The sequence below is a fragment of the Puntigrus tetrazona genome, chromosome 15 (genome assembly GCF_018831695.1).
Source record: "Puntigrus tetrazona isolate hp1 chromosome 15, ASM1883169v1, whole genome shotgun sequence".
NCBI classification, from domain to species: domain Eukaryota; kingdom Metazoa; phylum Chordata; class Actinopteri; order Cypriniformes; family Cyprinidae; genus Puntigrus; species Puntigrus tetrazona.
The window spans coordinates 17,390,597-17,404,097 of record NC_056713.1 but is presented as its reverse complement, the minus strand read 5'-3'; the positions used below and the strand labels follow the sequence as shown (position 1 = coordinate 17,404,097).

The window sequence follows — 13,501 nt, the reverse complement described above, 5'->3', positions numbered from 1 at the left end:
TTTATAATTTTGTTCAGTGTAAATGTGTGTTGGAAGTTTGTGTACACATCCATCCTATAATGATAAATCCACCCAGAGCTTTTTAAATTTTTTAAATCCCTATTTCAAAATTCTCTTTCTGTGTCCACCTCTTAACTGAACCAAGACCAGTGCAAATAAGTGCCTGTTTAGTGTTACGAATGAGAAGTCTGAGACGTGTGGATCCATTATCTTTTATTTAGCAAAGGCATGGTCAAATCAGGCAATGAGAACTCGGACTGGATATCCGCCCTGGCTAACGGTTCCATCTTGGCAGAGGGATCAAGGGTGGTAGCCATCTTGTGCAGTGGCTCTGGGGAGGTGGCCATCTTGTGCAGTGGCTCTGGGGAGGTGGCCATCTTGTGCAGTGGCTCAGGGCAGGTGGCCCTCTTGTGCAGTGGTTCTGGGTTGGCGGCCACCTTGGGCAGCAGCTCAGGGAAGGTGGCCATCTTGTGCTAGGGTTCAGGTGTGGTAGCCATCTTGGCCGAGGGATCAGGGGTGATAGCCATCTTGTTCAGTGGCTCTGGGGAGGTGGCCATCTTGTGCAGTGGCTCAGGCATGGTAGCCATCTTGGCTGAGGGATCAGGTGTGGTAGCCATCTTGGCTGAGGGATCAGGTGTGGTAGCCATCTTGTGCAGTGGCTCTGGGAAGGCAGCCATCTTGTGTAGTGGCACTGGGAGGTGGCCATCTTGTGCAGAGGCTCAGGTGTGGTAGCCATCTTGGCTGAGGGATCAGGTGTGGTAGCCATCTAGTGAACGGGCTCCGCTGGCACAAGGGTCGGAGTGGTGTTCTCTTCCTACGCAATACCCAGCGTGAATCCTGACCCCACAGATATTAAGGCAAATTCCACAAGTTGTGTCCTGAGTGGTTGATATATTCCCTCACAAAAGAAGTCAATCAATAAATAGTCTTGTAAGTCTTAGTGGTAAGCAAGGTCTAGCTTTTCCTTGAATATAATCTTCAAGTGATCGGGTGAAATGCTTGAGGGTCTACAATGACATAGCGAGGCACATACCTAGCCATGGTTCGGATGAAAAGCTGATGGATCCTGGTTTGATGTAGCATTCTGTTACAAATGAGGGGTCTGAGGCATGTGGATCCGTTAGCAGGCTTTTATTAAGCAAAGGCATAGTCAAATCAGGCAGATGTCCAACACAGCAAACAGGAGTATAAGAGGCAACAACAAAGGTCCGGTCAGGCAGCAAACAATTAAAACTAATAAAACTAATAAAAAAAAGTCAGGCAGGGTCAAAACCAAAGAATGTAAAACAAGGCAAGAATGAACAAGGTTTATACTAACAATAATGCTAGGTGAATGACCTGCTTCAGGATTTATAGACCAAGAAGGAAAATAACAAGAAGTAACAGCAGAGGAAGTGATCACAGGTCATGCAGAGGTAAGGGCTCTCTCTGCTGGCTTGGCGTAACATTTGGATAGAATAGAAATAATAAATCTAGTGTTAATTTTTAAAGAACAGATGGCAGTTAGAGAATAATTATGCAAATGTTAGAGGGTCAAGGGTGTGTGAGTTTTAATAAAATGAAGACAGATAGGTACAATATTATTAGATTAAATTAAAATTAAAATGCAATTTTATTTTAAATTACTAAATTAAATTAGATTAAATAGCAATAGTTTATTCCACTATTAAAACAACAGTGGTTGAGTGCATTTGTTCAGTAACCACAATTGCAAACAATATACTGTAGTCTGAGATCTCATGAAAGAAGACAGACTGGCTGAATGACACTTTCATATAAATTGCACAGTGTGCAGTGTTTTAAATATTTTTTAAATGTTTCTAGAGTGAGTCATGTATGAATAAAGGATTTTTAATATTTCGGAACTGTAAGAAGAGCCTTGAAGTTCATTTTTTATTGTACAGCAAATACAGAGATAACAAAAGAAAAAAACAGATCGCGGACATACTCATGTGAAAATGGGTCCAAGGTTTACATTATTTTCATATGAGCGTAACATGACATTTGGATAGATGAAACCAGGGTAATATGAAACATGTCAGCACAATACTGACTGCTCACAAAAAATGCATTCAAATACCTTGTACATTTCTTGATTTAATTTGTTGTTTGACTCTTGGGGTCGGTAATTAATTAACTATAAGGAATATAACAGAGTGAATTTAACTATTTTATGCTTGTACACTTTTATTTTCCACATAATAATGAATCTATAAACATTCATGAACTATTTTCTGCTCATACACTTTTAATTTCCACAAAATGAATCTATAAACATTTATGAAAAAATATGGTAATGTTTTAGGTAATGCAATTCCTAATGATGGAAGAACACAAACAATCATTGATGTCATTTTAAAATGTTCTTTCTAATTGGCATAATTTTGTTCTTAAGCAGTTTTCGAATTAAGACTCTGATTTCAGCTGTGTTTAAAACATAAATAATAGGATTTAACATTGGTGGAAGAGTAAATGAAAGAGATAGGCTGACGATTCTTGCATTGGGAGTAATATAAGTAAATGATGAAGCAATAAACATGCATATTATAGGAAGAAAAAATGTTACGACCAACAAAAGATGAGAAACACAGGTCTTCAGTGCTTTTAAACGTGCTTCCCAAGTTGTAATTTTACTTAAAGCAAAAAAAATGCCCAGATATGATAAGACTATAATGAACACTGGTGCTATAAGGAACAAAGCTGCAATGAGATTTGTTAAAAACAAATTAAGGCTGTTGTTGTTGCATGCCAATCTTGACACTGGTCCATAATCACAATAAAAACTCTGTACCACATTCGATTTACAGAACGAAAGTTGGTTCATCAAAGATGTTGACAGAGCCACGAGAGAAGAGTTAAACATCCATAATACTACAAACATTAAAGACATGACAGTATTATTCACTATTGCGTGATATCTTAATGGCAAACAAATTGCAATGAAGCGATCAAATGCCAAAACAACAAGAGTGGTACTTTGCACAGAAATAAAGAGGTTCACAAAAAACATGTTAGCCAAGCAAGCATTGTAGGACATGTACTGTGAGTCAGAAAAAAAAGCATTCATCATGTTAGGAATCCATGCATTAGTTTCACCAAGATCAGCCAAGGCCAAGTTAAACACACCAATGTACTTTGGACAGTGCAGACTTCGTTCAAGAGCTATAATGAGAAGGACTATAGAGTTCCCAATTACAGCGATAAAATATGCAATCAATAAAAAAATACAATAATAATTGCTGTATGGTATACCTGAAAGTCCAACAATGAAAAAGTATTCAGGATGAACAATAGACATATTCTGGAAAAAAGCATTTGTAGAACTCATGTCAGCTTTGTATTTGTTTGTTTTAACAAGCTGAAAATAGGAATTACCATGAAGACAAACAGAATATATTCACAAAATTGTCATCTTACTCTTCTAACAATCTTAAACATAATACATAGAGCTTACAATTATGCATCTATACATAAAGTTTCTGCATAATGTTTAAATCACACTTGTACACTTGAAGTTGTAGAGCCAGAGCAAATGATGCTTGAACAATTGTGAGCGGCTTTGAATGAATTGCTCAGCTGTAAATGCCCATCCTTATTCTCTTATGTAGCAAAGGTCTTTGGACATTTGTGACTTTGAATCCAGTTATATCTTCTGATTCACCTCTAGAGAGATTTCAGACAACACAATGATGTAATACTATTATGCTCATTTAAGCATCTTGCCACTGCTTTATGTTTGTTCGATTTTTTTAACTAATCCAGGGATTTAGCAGCAACGTAAACCTTAAAGGTGGAGGTGGACAGCCAATACTCCAACCCTTGCTGCGAGAATGAAAAGAATTGTTCTGATCGAACATTTCTGGGGGTCATCGTGGTGAAAGGAATATCTTTTGATGAACAGGCTCCATTTTAGTGCATAGGCCTGTCTTGTGTTGCAATGCCCAACTTGGGCCTTGGCTATGGAGCCAGTGCTGGAGCAGTCTCGTATGGAGAAGACTAAGTGAGACTACCGCTGTAACTGCAGCTATATGCCACAGGAGAAGAATTTAAGAATTTCAGTGGAACCACTGTCATGCCTGATGAAGTCTTGAGCATTTTCCTGGTTGAGGCCTCCTGTCTGGCCGACCGTATTCAGCTACATATCTTAAATGCAGCTTGTCAAATATACAGTTCAAAACTCGTAGATCCAAGATAGGTCAAAACCCACCACTTTTCTTGGGCACAAGAAAAAATAGGGACTGTAAAACACCGACCTTATATCAGCTGGAGGTACCAACTCTATCGCATTATTTGCCTGCAGGACCACATTTTTTGCATGCAAGACAGGGGAATAGACAGCCTTGCCTACTTTTGGTGTTTATAAATAAGTGATACAAAGACTCTTAGGCTTAATGCCTGTAAGACCAAATTGTAGTTGATTTTAGTATCATCATGAAGTGGTGCCTGTAAAGATACAAGTTCAAAATACAGAAAAATTAAGACATTTTTTATTAAATCTGAGGGCTTTGACAGCAACGGAAGTACCAGTTTACAGGCATTTATAGCTTAATATGATGTAAATTATGTCTATTACTGAAATGTGTAAGAGGAACCCATGCAAAATGTATGTAAAAAATTGACAACCGTTTTTGAACTCTGGGTGGTTGCCATTATTTTATGTGCACAGTACATTCTGCGTCAAATAGTTGTATTTGGTGAGCTTTATACTGCCAAACAACTCAAAATAAACAGAGGGGCCTTAAACGGAACCCTGGGTATTAAGACTTGTATGGATTAATACAATGTAAATTATGTTGTGGTCACAAGATATTAATTAGTTAGAATGTCATATTAGCTTGTCATATTAGTCACATTAGATTGTTTGGTTGAGGTAAGAATTTATTCAGAAAGTCATTGGTCATTGAATCAGCTGAAGTATATCAATGACATTTTGCTTTACATTTTACATTTTTCTTTCTTTCTTTCCTAATTGCTGGGTGACATTCAAAAAAAGATTTGTAAACATCATAAAAGCAATTATTTTGTTCCTGATAAATAGTCAGTGACATTCAAACTGTTGCCATAAAAAGTGTCTTTACTCCAGAGTCTTAATTTGCTACTTGTTCTTTGTCCCTAAAGAGGCAGTCCTCCTTTATGATCACTGAGTGACATTTTGTTTATCATGTCATCATAACATTATTTTGTTTGTACATGTCTCTGTGCCTTAACGTGGCTCATTAATAAGGTAAAGTTTGAAAAAACAAAGAGATACCCTAGAGCAAAAACCCTTTCAATCAAAGATGATGCAACTTTTGTTCAGGTTACAAAACAATTAAACAAAACAAATAAAACTTTCTACACTGAGCACAACTAAATTATAAATCATTATTAGAAAAGTAACTGGTGTATGTGATTTACTTTCATTTATTTGTGCTAAACCGATAATATTTATTATTGTCATAATACTTACTGAGTAAAATGAAATTCCCATCACATGTGGGACTAGAGGAGGAGCAGCACTAATGCAGTACTAATGCTAACTGATTGATTAAATGTCACACAGATTTGATTGAGTTCTGTTGTCACACATAACAGATTCACAGACAGAGTGTGCATTTAAAAAAGCTCCAACATCTGATCTGGATATGAACTGAGAAAATAAAATAAAAAACAAACAAACAATTAAAAAACAGACTAATATAAGCATCATCTTTGTTAAAATCTATGCTGTGCCCTGGTGGCCTGCATACAGTAGCTAGTACAAACATGACAGGGGATTTATCACTAGCATGTGTTTCTCTGGATAATGTTATATGCAGCAGCATAATTTTAAACAAGTTTTACTTAAAGCCTGCCCTCTGAGAAGTACTGAGAATATTGCAATAAATTGTAGCAACACCTCCCCCTTTACCTTTTGGATGTGGTTCATTTTTATAGCAGTAATTTTGGGAGGTAAACCCATTTAAAGTAATGTATTTATCTGGTTTTAGTATGGTTTCGGTCACACAAAGCAAATCTAGGTCCCGGTCATTGATGAAATCATTTATTTAAAGTGCTTTTACAGAAAAGGATCTGATATTCAGTAAGCCAAGTTTTACCATTTACCTCTCCGTATTATAAACAGTTTTTATTTGTTGAACATCAATTAAATTGTTGTTTTTTAAATTTGGTTTGGACATTTTTAATGTTTCCTAGCTTTATGTGCTGAGAATGAACTGCCTTCTGTGACGTGAGGCATGGTTGGTCTAGCCAGTCTGTCTGCTTCCTGACCTGGGCCCTAGTTAGTCAAGTACGAGCTCTAAGACTATTTCTATACATATTTCTAGAGAGAAGAGCGGCACCACCCCAAAAGGGATGAAGACCATTTTTTTCAACAGGTCAGGTCTGCCCAAAAACTCTTCCAATTGTGTGTGAAACCTATGTTATTCTGTGGACATCACCTAGAAATTCAGCCATTGAGACCCAGCAGTCTGCTGTGTATCTTATCAACCTAGTAAGCAGGGAGGGGACCAGAGGCTCCTGGTAAACGATGGACTATGGTGGCTGGTGTCTCTATATTAACGTTCCATACAACAGAATCGCCAATTACTGGAGCACTTTCATCAGGTCTCTCTGTGGGTGTGTCACCTAGTGGGGAGAACCAGTTTGACGTTCTGATCAGAACAGAACACGACTAGTGTGCCTCACAGACACCCAGTTGTCCCAGTCACATCCAAAGCAGTTTCTACAGCCCTCACTTTCTTACAGTCCTCAATTAAAGTTTGGATGTGTGTCTCCAATCCTAAATAAACCAGCCTATTTCGATTGCTTTTATCACATGTGAATCCCTGGTCGCTGACAGAGAGAGATAAATTATACATTTGGTAAGTGATGCAGGTGATAAGGCAAGGAGAAGCCACTGATTTACTGTGAGTGACAGATGAGTTACTTCTCTTGTTTGCTAAACTTGGAGTGATCGAGCATGAAGGAGCAGAAAAGGAAAACAAGAGTGGAGTAAAGTTAAAAGTTGAGTTAGGTGTGAAATATGAAATTTTGGCACAATTTGTATATGATAAAAAAAAAATCTTATTTGTTTCTGTTAAAGAGTATGATTTTAATTATATAAATGCATGTTTGAAAAGGTATAAAAATTCAAATAATGCCTTTTAAAAATAAACGAATGGTTTGGCAATTTTATTTGCTCCGAATTGTGACAACAGATATTTTGTGTGTTCTGTGTATTAAATATGGTTACTTTGTTTTTATCTTGAGTTGCATGTATTTGCACATTAAAATGTAATCTGTAGGTCACACTTAAAGGTAAGAAACTTTAAGTAAAATATGTGGTAGTAAACCTGTACATTGTTGTAAAAAAATAACAAATATAACAGGCAGAGGTTTATTAACAGTTAGATCGGCAAACAAGTTTAAGGGATTTCCAAATAGCAAAGGCAGTCAAACAGGCAATGGGTCTTAAAACAAATATCAATCCAGGTTACCAGAATACAAGGATGATTCGAAGAGACAAAGGTCAGAATAAGCAGGCAAGGTCATACGCAAAACAGCAGTCAGAATAATCATGAGAGAACCGCTTGGTAAGGCAGTGAAACTGGCAACACTTTACGACAAGCATTGTGTGTTCTGGCTTTATGCTGGGCAAACAGGAAATGAGCGCAGAGGGATTGGACACGAGTCAGAACTCGGGTGATGGCTCCCTCTGCTGGCATGGCATTACAATTCTAGTGTTGGGCGATATGGTCATTTGATTTGTCTAAAAGATGTGTCTTTTTAGCACTCTTGACATAATTTGTAAATAAAGGTTTGTCACCTTTCAGTTAAATTTTGTTATAGGCTTAGTTTTAGAGTTTTAGTTTTATTTTTTATAAATATTTCCAATGAGTAGGAGAAGTCTCATTTGTATGTATGTGTGGAACTGAGGTGAAATAGCGGGTCAATTTAGCAATAATATGCTGCATAATAATAATAATAATAATAATAATAATAATAATAATAATGGTTTTATACATCAATAGGAGAATGACTATCAACAAAGACATCTGGTATCGGCACAACCCTAGTACATTGACTTTAAGACAATCAGTACTTCTACTGTATGTTGAGTGATTGGTTGAATGAAAAAAACTGATAAATAATTCCAGTATAATGCACTGACAGTAGGCCTCATGACAGTGATTCATAGTTCTAAAACTTATTTTAATAATCTCCCCACTGGGATTATTTGGATTTTGCTCTAGGCCAATTATTCTTCTTTTTATCCTTCTTTTTATTCTTCTATTTACAATATATGTGATTATGGCACTGTATTAAATTCAGGTATGCAAAAATCTGGAAAAAATCCCCAAAATTCAACAGAGCTCAAGCTCATTGACTTGTATAGACATTATTGATCAATGAACAGGATTAAAAAGAAGTTGAATCAATAAATTCATATCTTAGTACATGCTTAGATTGTATTATTTATTGTACAGCAAATACAAAAATAACTGTCACAAAAGTAAAAACAAAAAATAACAATAAAACAATAAAAAGAACTTCATAAGCAGATCTAAGGCATACTTGTGTCAAAATGGATTCTTGGTTTGCATTATTTGAATGATATGTGCATACTAACAAATGGTTAACAGTTAAAAGCATTTGGATAGATGAAACCAGGGTAACATGATATATGTCAGCATAATATTGACTGCTCACAAAAATGCATTCAAATAGCAACAATAAATTATTTTTGGTTATTTTTTGTAATCTTGGTGTCAGTAATTAAGAACACGGTACATATTGTAAACATTTAAAATCAGATGTATTAATTAATAGAAAAACAACAACGGTATATCATATATATATATATATATATATATATATATATATATATATATATATATATATATATATATATATATATTCATTTTTATTGTCAACATAATGAACCTAAAAACCTACTGCTGAAGGAAAACAAACAATCATTACAGTCATTTTAAAAATTTCTTTCTAATTGGAACAATTCTATTTTTAAGCAGTTTTCGAATTAAGACTCTGATTTCAGCTGTGTTTAAAACATAAATGATAGGATTTAACATGGGTGGAAGACTAAACGAAAGAGATCCACTGATGACTCTAACATTGGGAGTGAGAGAAATAATTGATGAAGCAATAAACATGCATATTACAGGAAGAAAGAATATTCCGACCAACAAAAGATGAGAAACACAGGTCTTCAGTGCTTTTAAACGTGCTTCCCAAGTTGTAATTTTACTTAGAGCAAAGAAAATGCCCAGATATGATAAGACTATAATAAACACAGGTGCTATAAGAAACAAAGCTGCAATGAGGTTTGTTATGAACATATTAATGCTGTTGTCGTTGCATGCCAACCTCAACACTGGTCCATAATCACAGTAATAACTCTGTACCACATTAGATTTACAGAATGAAAGTCGGGTCATCAAAGATGTTGACAGAGCCACAACAGAAGAGTTAAACATCCATATTACTACAAACACTATAGACATGACAGTATTATTCACTATTGCATGATATCTTAACGGCAAACAAATAGCAATAAAGCGATCAAATGCCAAAACAACAAGAGATGCACTTTGCACAGTAATAAAAATGTTAACAAAGAACATGTTAGCCAAGCAAGCATTGTAGGACACATACTGAGAGTCAGAAAAAAAAATCTTCATCATATTTGGAATCACTGCATTAGTTTCACCAAGATCAGCCAAGGCCAAGTTAAACACACCAATGTACTTTGGACTGTGCAGACTTTGTTCAAGAGCTATAATGAGAAGGACTACAGAGTTCCCAATTACAGCGATAACATATGTGAAACATAAAAAAATATAGTAATACATGCTGTATGGTGTACCTGAAAGTCCACTGATGAAAAAGTATTCAGGACGAACAATAGACATATTTTGTACAAAACTCGATTTGAAGAACTCATGTCAGCTTTGTGTTTGATGTCCTGAACAAGCTGAAAATGGAAATTACCATGAAGACATAAAACAAAATTTAAAGAATTCACAACATTTTCATATTACTCTTCTAAAAACCGTACGCATTTATCTGAAGTTTCTGCAAAGTATTTAAATCACAGAACTGTATATGACTATATAAAGTTTTAATGTCTTTAAATGTCTGAACACTTATGAGCTGCTTTGAATGAAATTGCTCACCCTTAATCTTTTATGTTGGAAAGATCATTGGATATTTGCATAATTGAATCCAAATATATTTTCTGATTCATCTCTTGAGACATTTTAGACAACACAATGATGTAATACTTTATGCTAAAGTAAACATCTGGCCACTGCTAGTCCTTTGCGATTGTGCATACAGAACGCACTGCAGCACAGTGTAGCAGGAACCAGATTTCATTGATAGTTTGAAGAGACAGAGAGAGGTAGTTTTTTTCACTTTTAGTAGTGCTTTGTCAGTTATAATAGGCCTACAAGTGATTTATTTTGTTTGTGTGTGTCCAGGTTTTTTGTATGTCTTTTTTTGTTTGTTTCTCTAGATAAACTGATACATGAATTAAGGAAGGAAATCCTAAATTTCATTTCCACTAGTGATTTTTAGTTAAATATAGAAATAACAAAGAGTTGAGACATTGCAACAGATAGATAACAAAAAGAACCATATAAGCAGAACTCGAGTGTCGATGGTAATTAAGAACACATTACAAACTGCATATCGCAACACACATTAAGTCTCAAATACCTACATGCTAGGAATGTAGCAGAGTGAATTTATGAATTGAACTATTTTATACACTTATTTTCTATATAATGAATTTATGACAAAAAAATTTGTATATAAGAATTCAAAGAATAATTACCCTCATTTTGAAATGTTCTTTCTATATGGCACAATTCTGTTTTTAAGCAGTTTTTAATTAAGACTTTAATTTCAGCTGTGTTTAAAACATAAATAATAGGATTTAACATCGGTGGAAGAGACAATGAAAGAGATGCACTGATGACTCTGGCATTGAGAGTAAGAGGAGAAATTAATGAAGCAATGATAATGCTTATGATAGGCACATCTGTTCATTCATAGATGTTAAAAATAAGATGTCTAAAAGATGTCTCTTTTAGCACTCTTGACATAAAAGGTTTATCACCTTTCAGTTAAATTTTGTTATAGGCTTAGTTTTAGAGTCCATTTTTTTAATATTTCCAATGAGTAGAAGAAGCCTCATTTGTATGTATGTGCGGAACTGAGGTGAAATAGCTTGTCAATTTAGCAATAATATGCTGCATAATAATAATAATAATAATAATAATAATAATAATAATAATGGTTTTATACATCAATAGGAGAATGACTATCAACAAAGACACCTGGTATCGCCACAACCCTAGTACATTGACTTTAAGACAATCAGTACTTCTACTGTATGTTGAGTGATTGGTTGAATGAAAAAAACTGATAAATAATTCCAGTATAATGCACTGACAGTAGGCCTCATGACAGTGATTCATAGTTCTAAAACTTATTTTAATAATCTCCCCACTGGGATTATTTGGATTTTGCTCTAGGCCAATTATTCTTCTTTTTATCAATTTACTCCAATATATGTGATTATGGCACTGTATTCAATTCAGGTATGCAAAAATCTGGAAAAAAAATCCCCAAAATTCAGCAGAGCTCAAGGGGAGTTAACAGGTGAAGTTTTACAAAAATTTACCATACTTTCATTTTACTGCTGGTTATGTATTCTCTATTTAATCATGTATGTGACAAATAAAAATCTCGAATATTGGGTTATTTGCAACATATTCCCTTATTCATGTATCAGATTATCTAGAGAAACTGATACTTTGCAGTGCTACTTTTAGAGAGGTTATACTAAATAAATGTGATAACAAAAATAAAAAAATTCAGATTCACTTGTTTCGACGTTATTGATCAATGAACAGGATTAAATTAAATTGAATCAATAAATTAATATCTTAGTACATGCTTAGATTGTATTATTTATTGTACAGCAAATACAAAAATAACTGTCACAAAAGTAAAAACAAAAAATAACAATAAAACAATAAAAAGAACTTCATAAGCAGATCTAAGGCATACTTGTGTCAAAATGGATTCTTGGTTTGCATTATTTGAATGATATGTACATATTAACAAATGGTTAACAGTTAAAAGCATTTGGATAGATGAAACCAGGGTAACATGATATATGTCAGCATAATATTGACTGCTCACAAAAATGCATTCAAATAGCAACAATAAATTATTTTTGGTTATTTTTTGTAATCTTGGTGTCAGTAATTAAGAACACGGTACATATTGTAAACATTTAAAATCAGATGTATTAATTAATAGAAAAACAACAACGGTATATCATATATATATATATATATATATATATATATATATATATATATATATATATATATATATATATATATATTCATTTTTATTGTCAACATAATGAACCTAAAAACCTACTGCTGAAGGAAAACAAACAATCATTACAGTCATTTTAAAAATTTCTTTCTAATTGGAACAATTCTATTTTTAAGCAGTTTTCGAATTAAGACTCTGATTTCAGCTGTGTTTAAAACATAAATGATAGGATTTAACATGGGTGGAAGACTAAACGAAAGAGATCCACTGATGACTCTAACATTGGGAGTGAGAGAAATAATTGATGAAGCAATAAACATGCATATTACAGGAAGAAAGAATATTCCGACCAACAAAAGATGAGAAACACAGGTCTTCAGTGCTTTTAAACGTGCTTCCCAAGTTGTAATTTTACTTAGAGCAAAGAAAATGCCCAGATATGATAAGACTATAATAAACACAGGTGCTATAAGAAACAAAGCTGCAATGAGGTTTGTTATGAACATATTAATGCTGTTGTCGTTGCATGCCAACCTCAACACTGGTCCATAATCACAGTAATAACTCTGTACCACATTAGATTTACAGAATGAAAGTCGGGTCATCAAAGATGTTGACAGAGCCACAACAGAAGAGTTAAACATCCATATTACTACAAACACTATAGACATGACCGTATTATTCACTATTGCATGATATCTTAACGGCAAACAAATAGCAATAAAGCGATCAAATGCCAAAACAACAAGAGATGCACTTTGCACAGTAATAAAAATGTTAACAAAGAACATGTTAGCCAAGCAAGCATTGTAGGACACATACTGAGAGTCAGAAAAAAAAATCTTCATCATATTTGGAATCACTGCATTAGTTTCACCAAGATCAGCCAAGGCCAAGTTAAACACACCAATGTACTTTGGACTGTGCAGACTTTGTTCAAGAGCTATAATGAGAAGGACTACAGAGTTCCCAATTACAGCGATAACATATGTGAAACATAAAAAAATATAGTAATACATGCTGTATGGTGTACCTGAAAGTCCACTGATGAAAAGTATTCAGGACGAACAATAGACATATTTTGTACAAAACTCGGATTTGAAGAACTCATGTCAGCTTTGTGTTTGATGTCCTGAACAAGCTGAAAATGGAAATTACCATG

At 34.4% G+C, this 13,501-nt stretch overlaps 2 protein-coding genes and 1 pseudogene across 2 annotated transcripts; all 3 read right to left on the bottom strand.

The window, feature by feature from the left end:
* Positions 1–2,350: 2,350 nt before the first annotated feature.
* LOC122359275 (olfactory receptor 52E8-like) lies at positions 2,351–3,364 on the bottom strand. Its single transcript, XM_043259583.1, has one exon. The coding sequence runs from the start codon at positions 3,326–3,328 to the stop codon at positions 2,351–2,353; it is 978 nt and encodes a 325-aa protein (XP_043115518.1). The 5' UTR covers positions 3,329–3,364.
* Positions 3,365–8,945: 5,581 nt separating this feature from the next.
* On the bottom strand, positions 8,946–9,961 carry LOC122359274 (olfactory receptor 51A4-like; the record flags this gene model as incomplete). The annotated part of the gene is given in 2 exon segments (XM_043259582.1): positions 8,946–9,911; positions 9,914–9,961. Coding segments are annotated over 2 exon segments (1,014 nt in total), but the record flags the coding sequence as incomplete, so codon positions are not given.
* A 2,509-nt stretch (positions 9,962–12,470) lies between these two features.
* LOC122359268 lies at positions 12,471–13,486 on the bottom strand (annotated as a pseudogene).
* Between the last annotated feature and the right edge of the window lie 15 nt (positions 13,487–13,501).

What these genes read in the sequence shown, in the direction of transcription:
- LOC122359275 (XM_043259583.1), bottom strand. Translation starts at nt 3,328, where the DNA reads ATGAGTTCTACAAATGCTTTTTTCCAGAATATGTCTATTGTTCATCCT.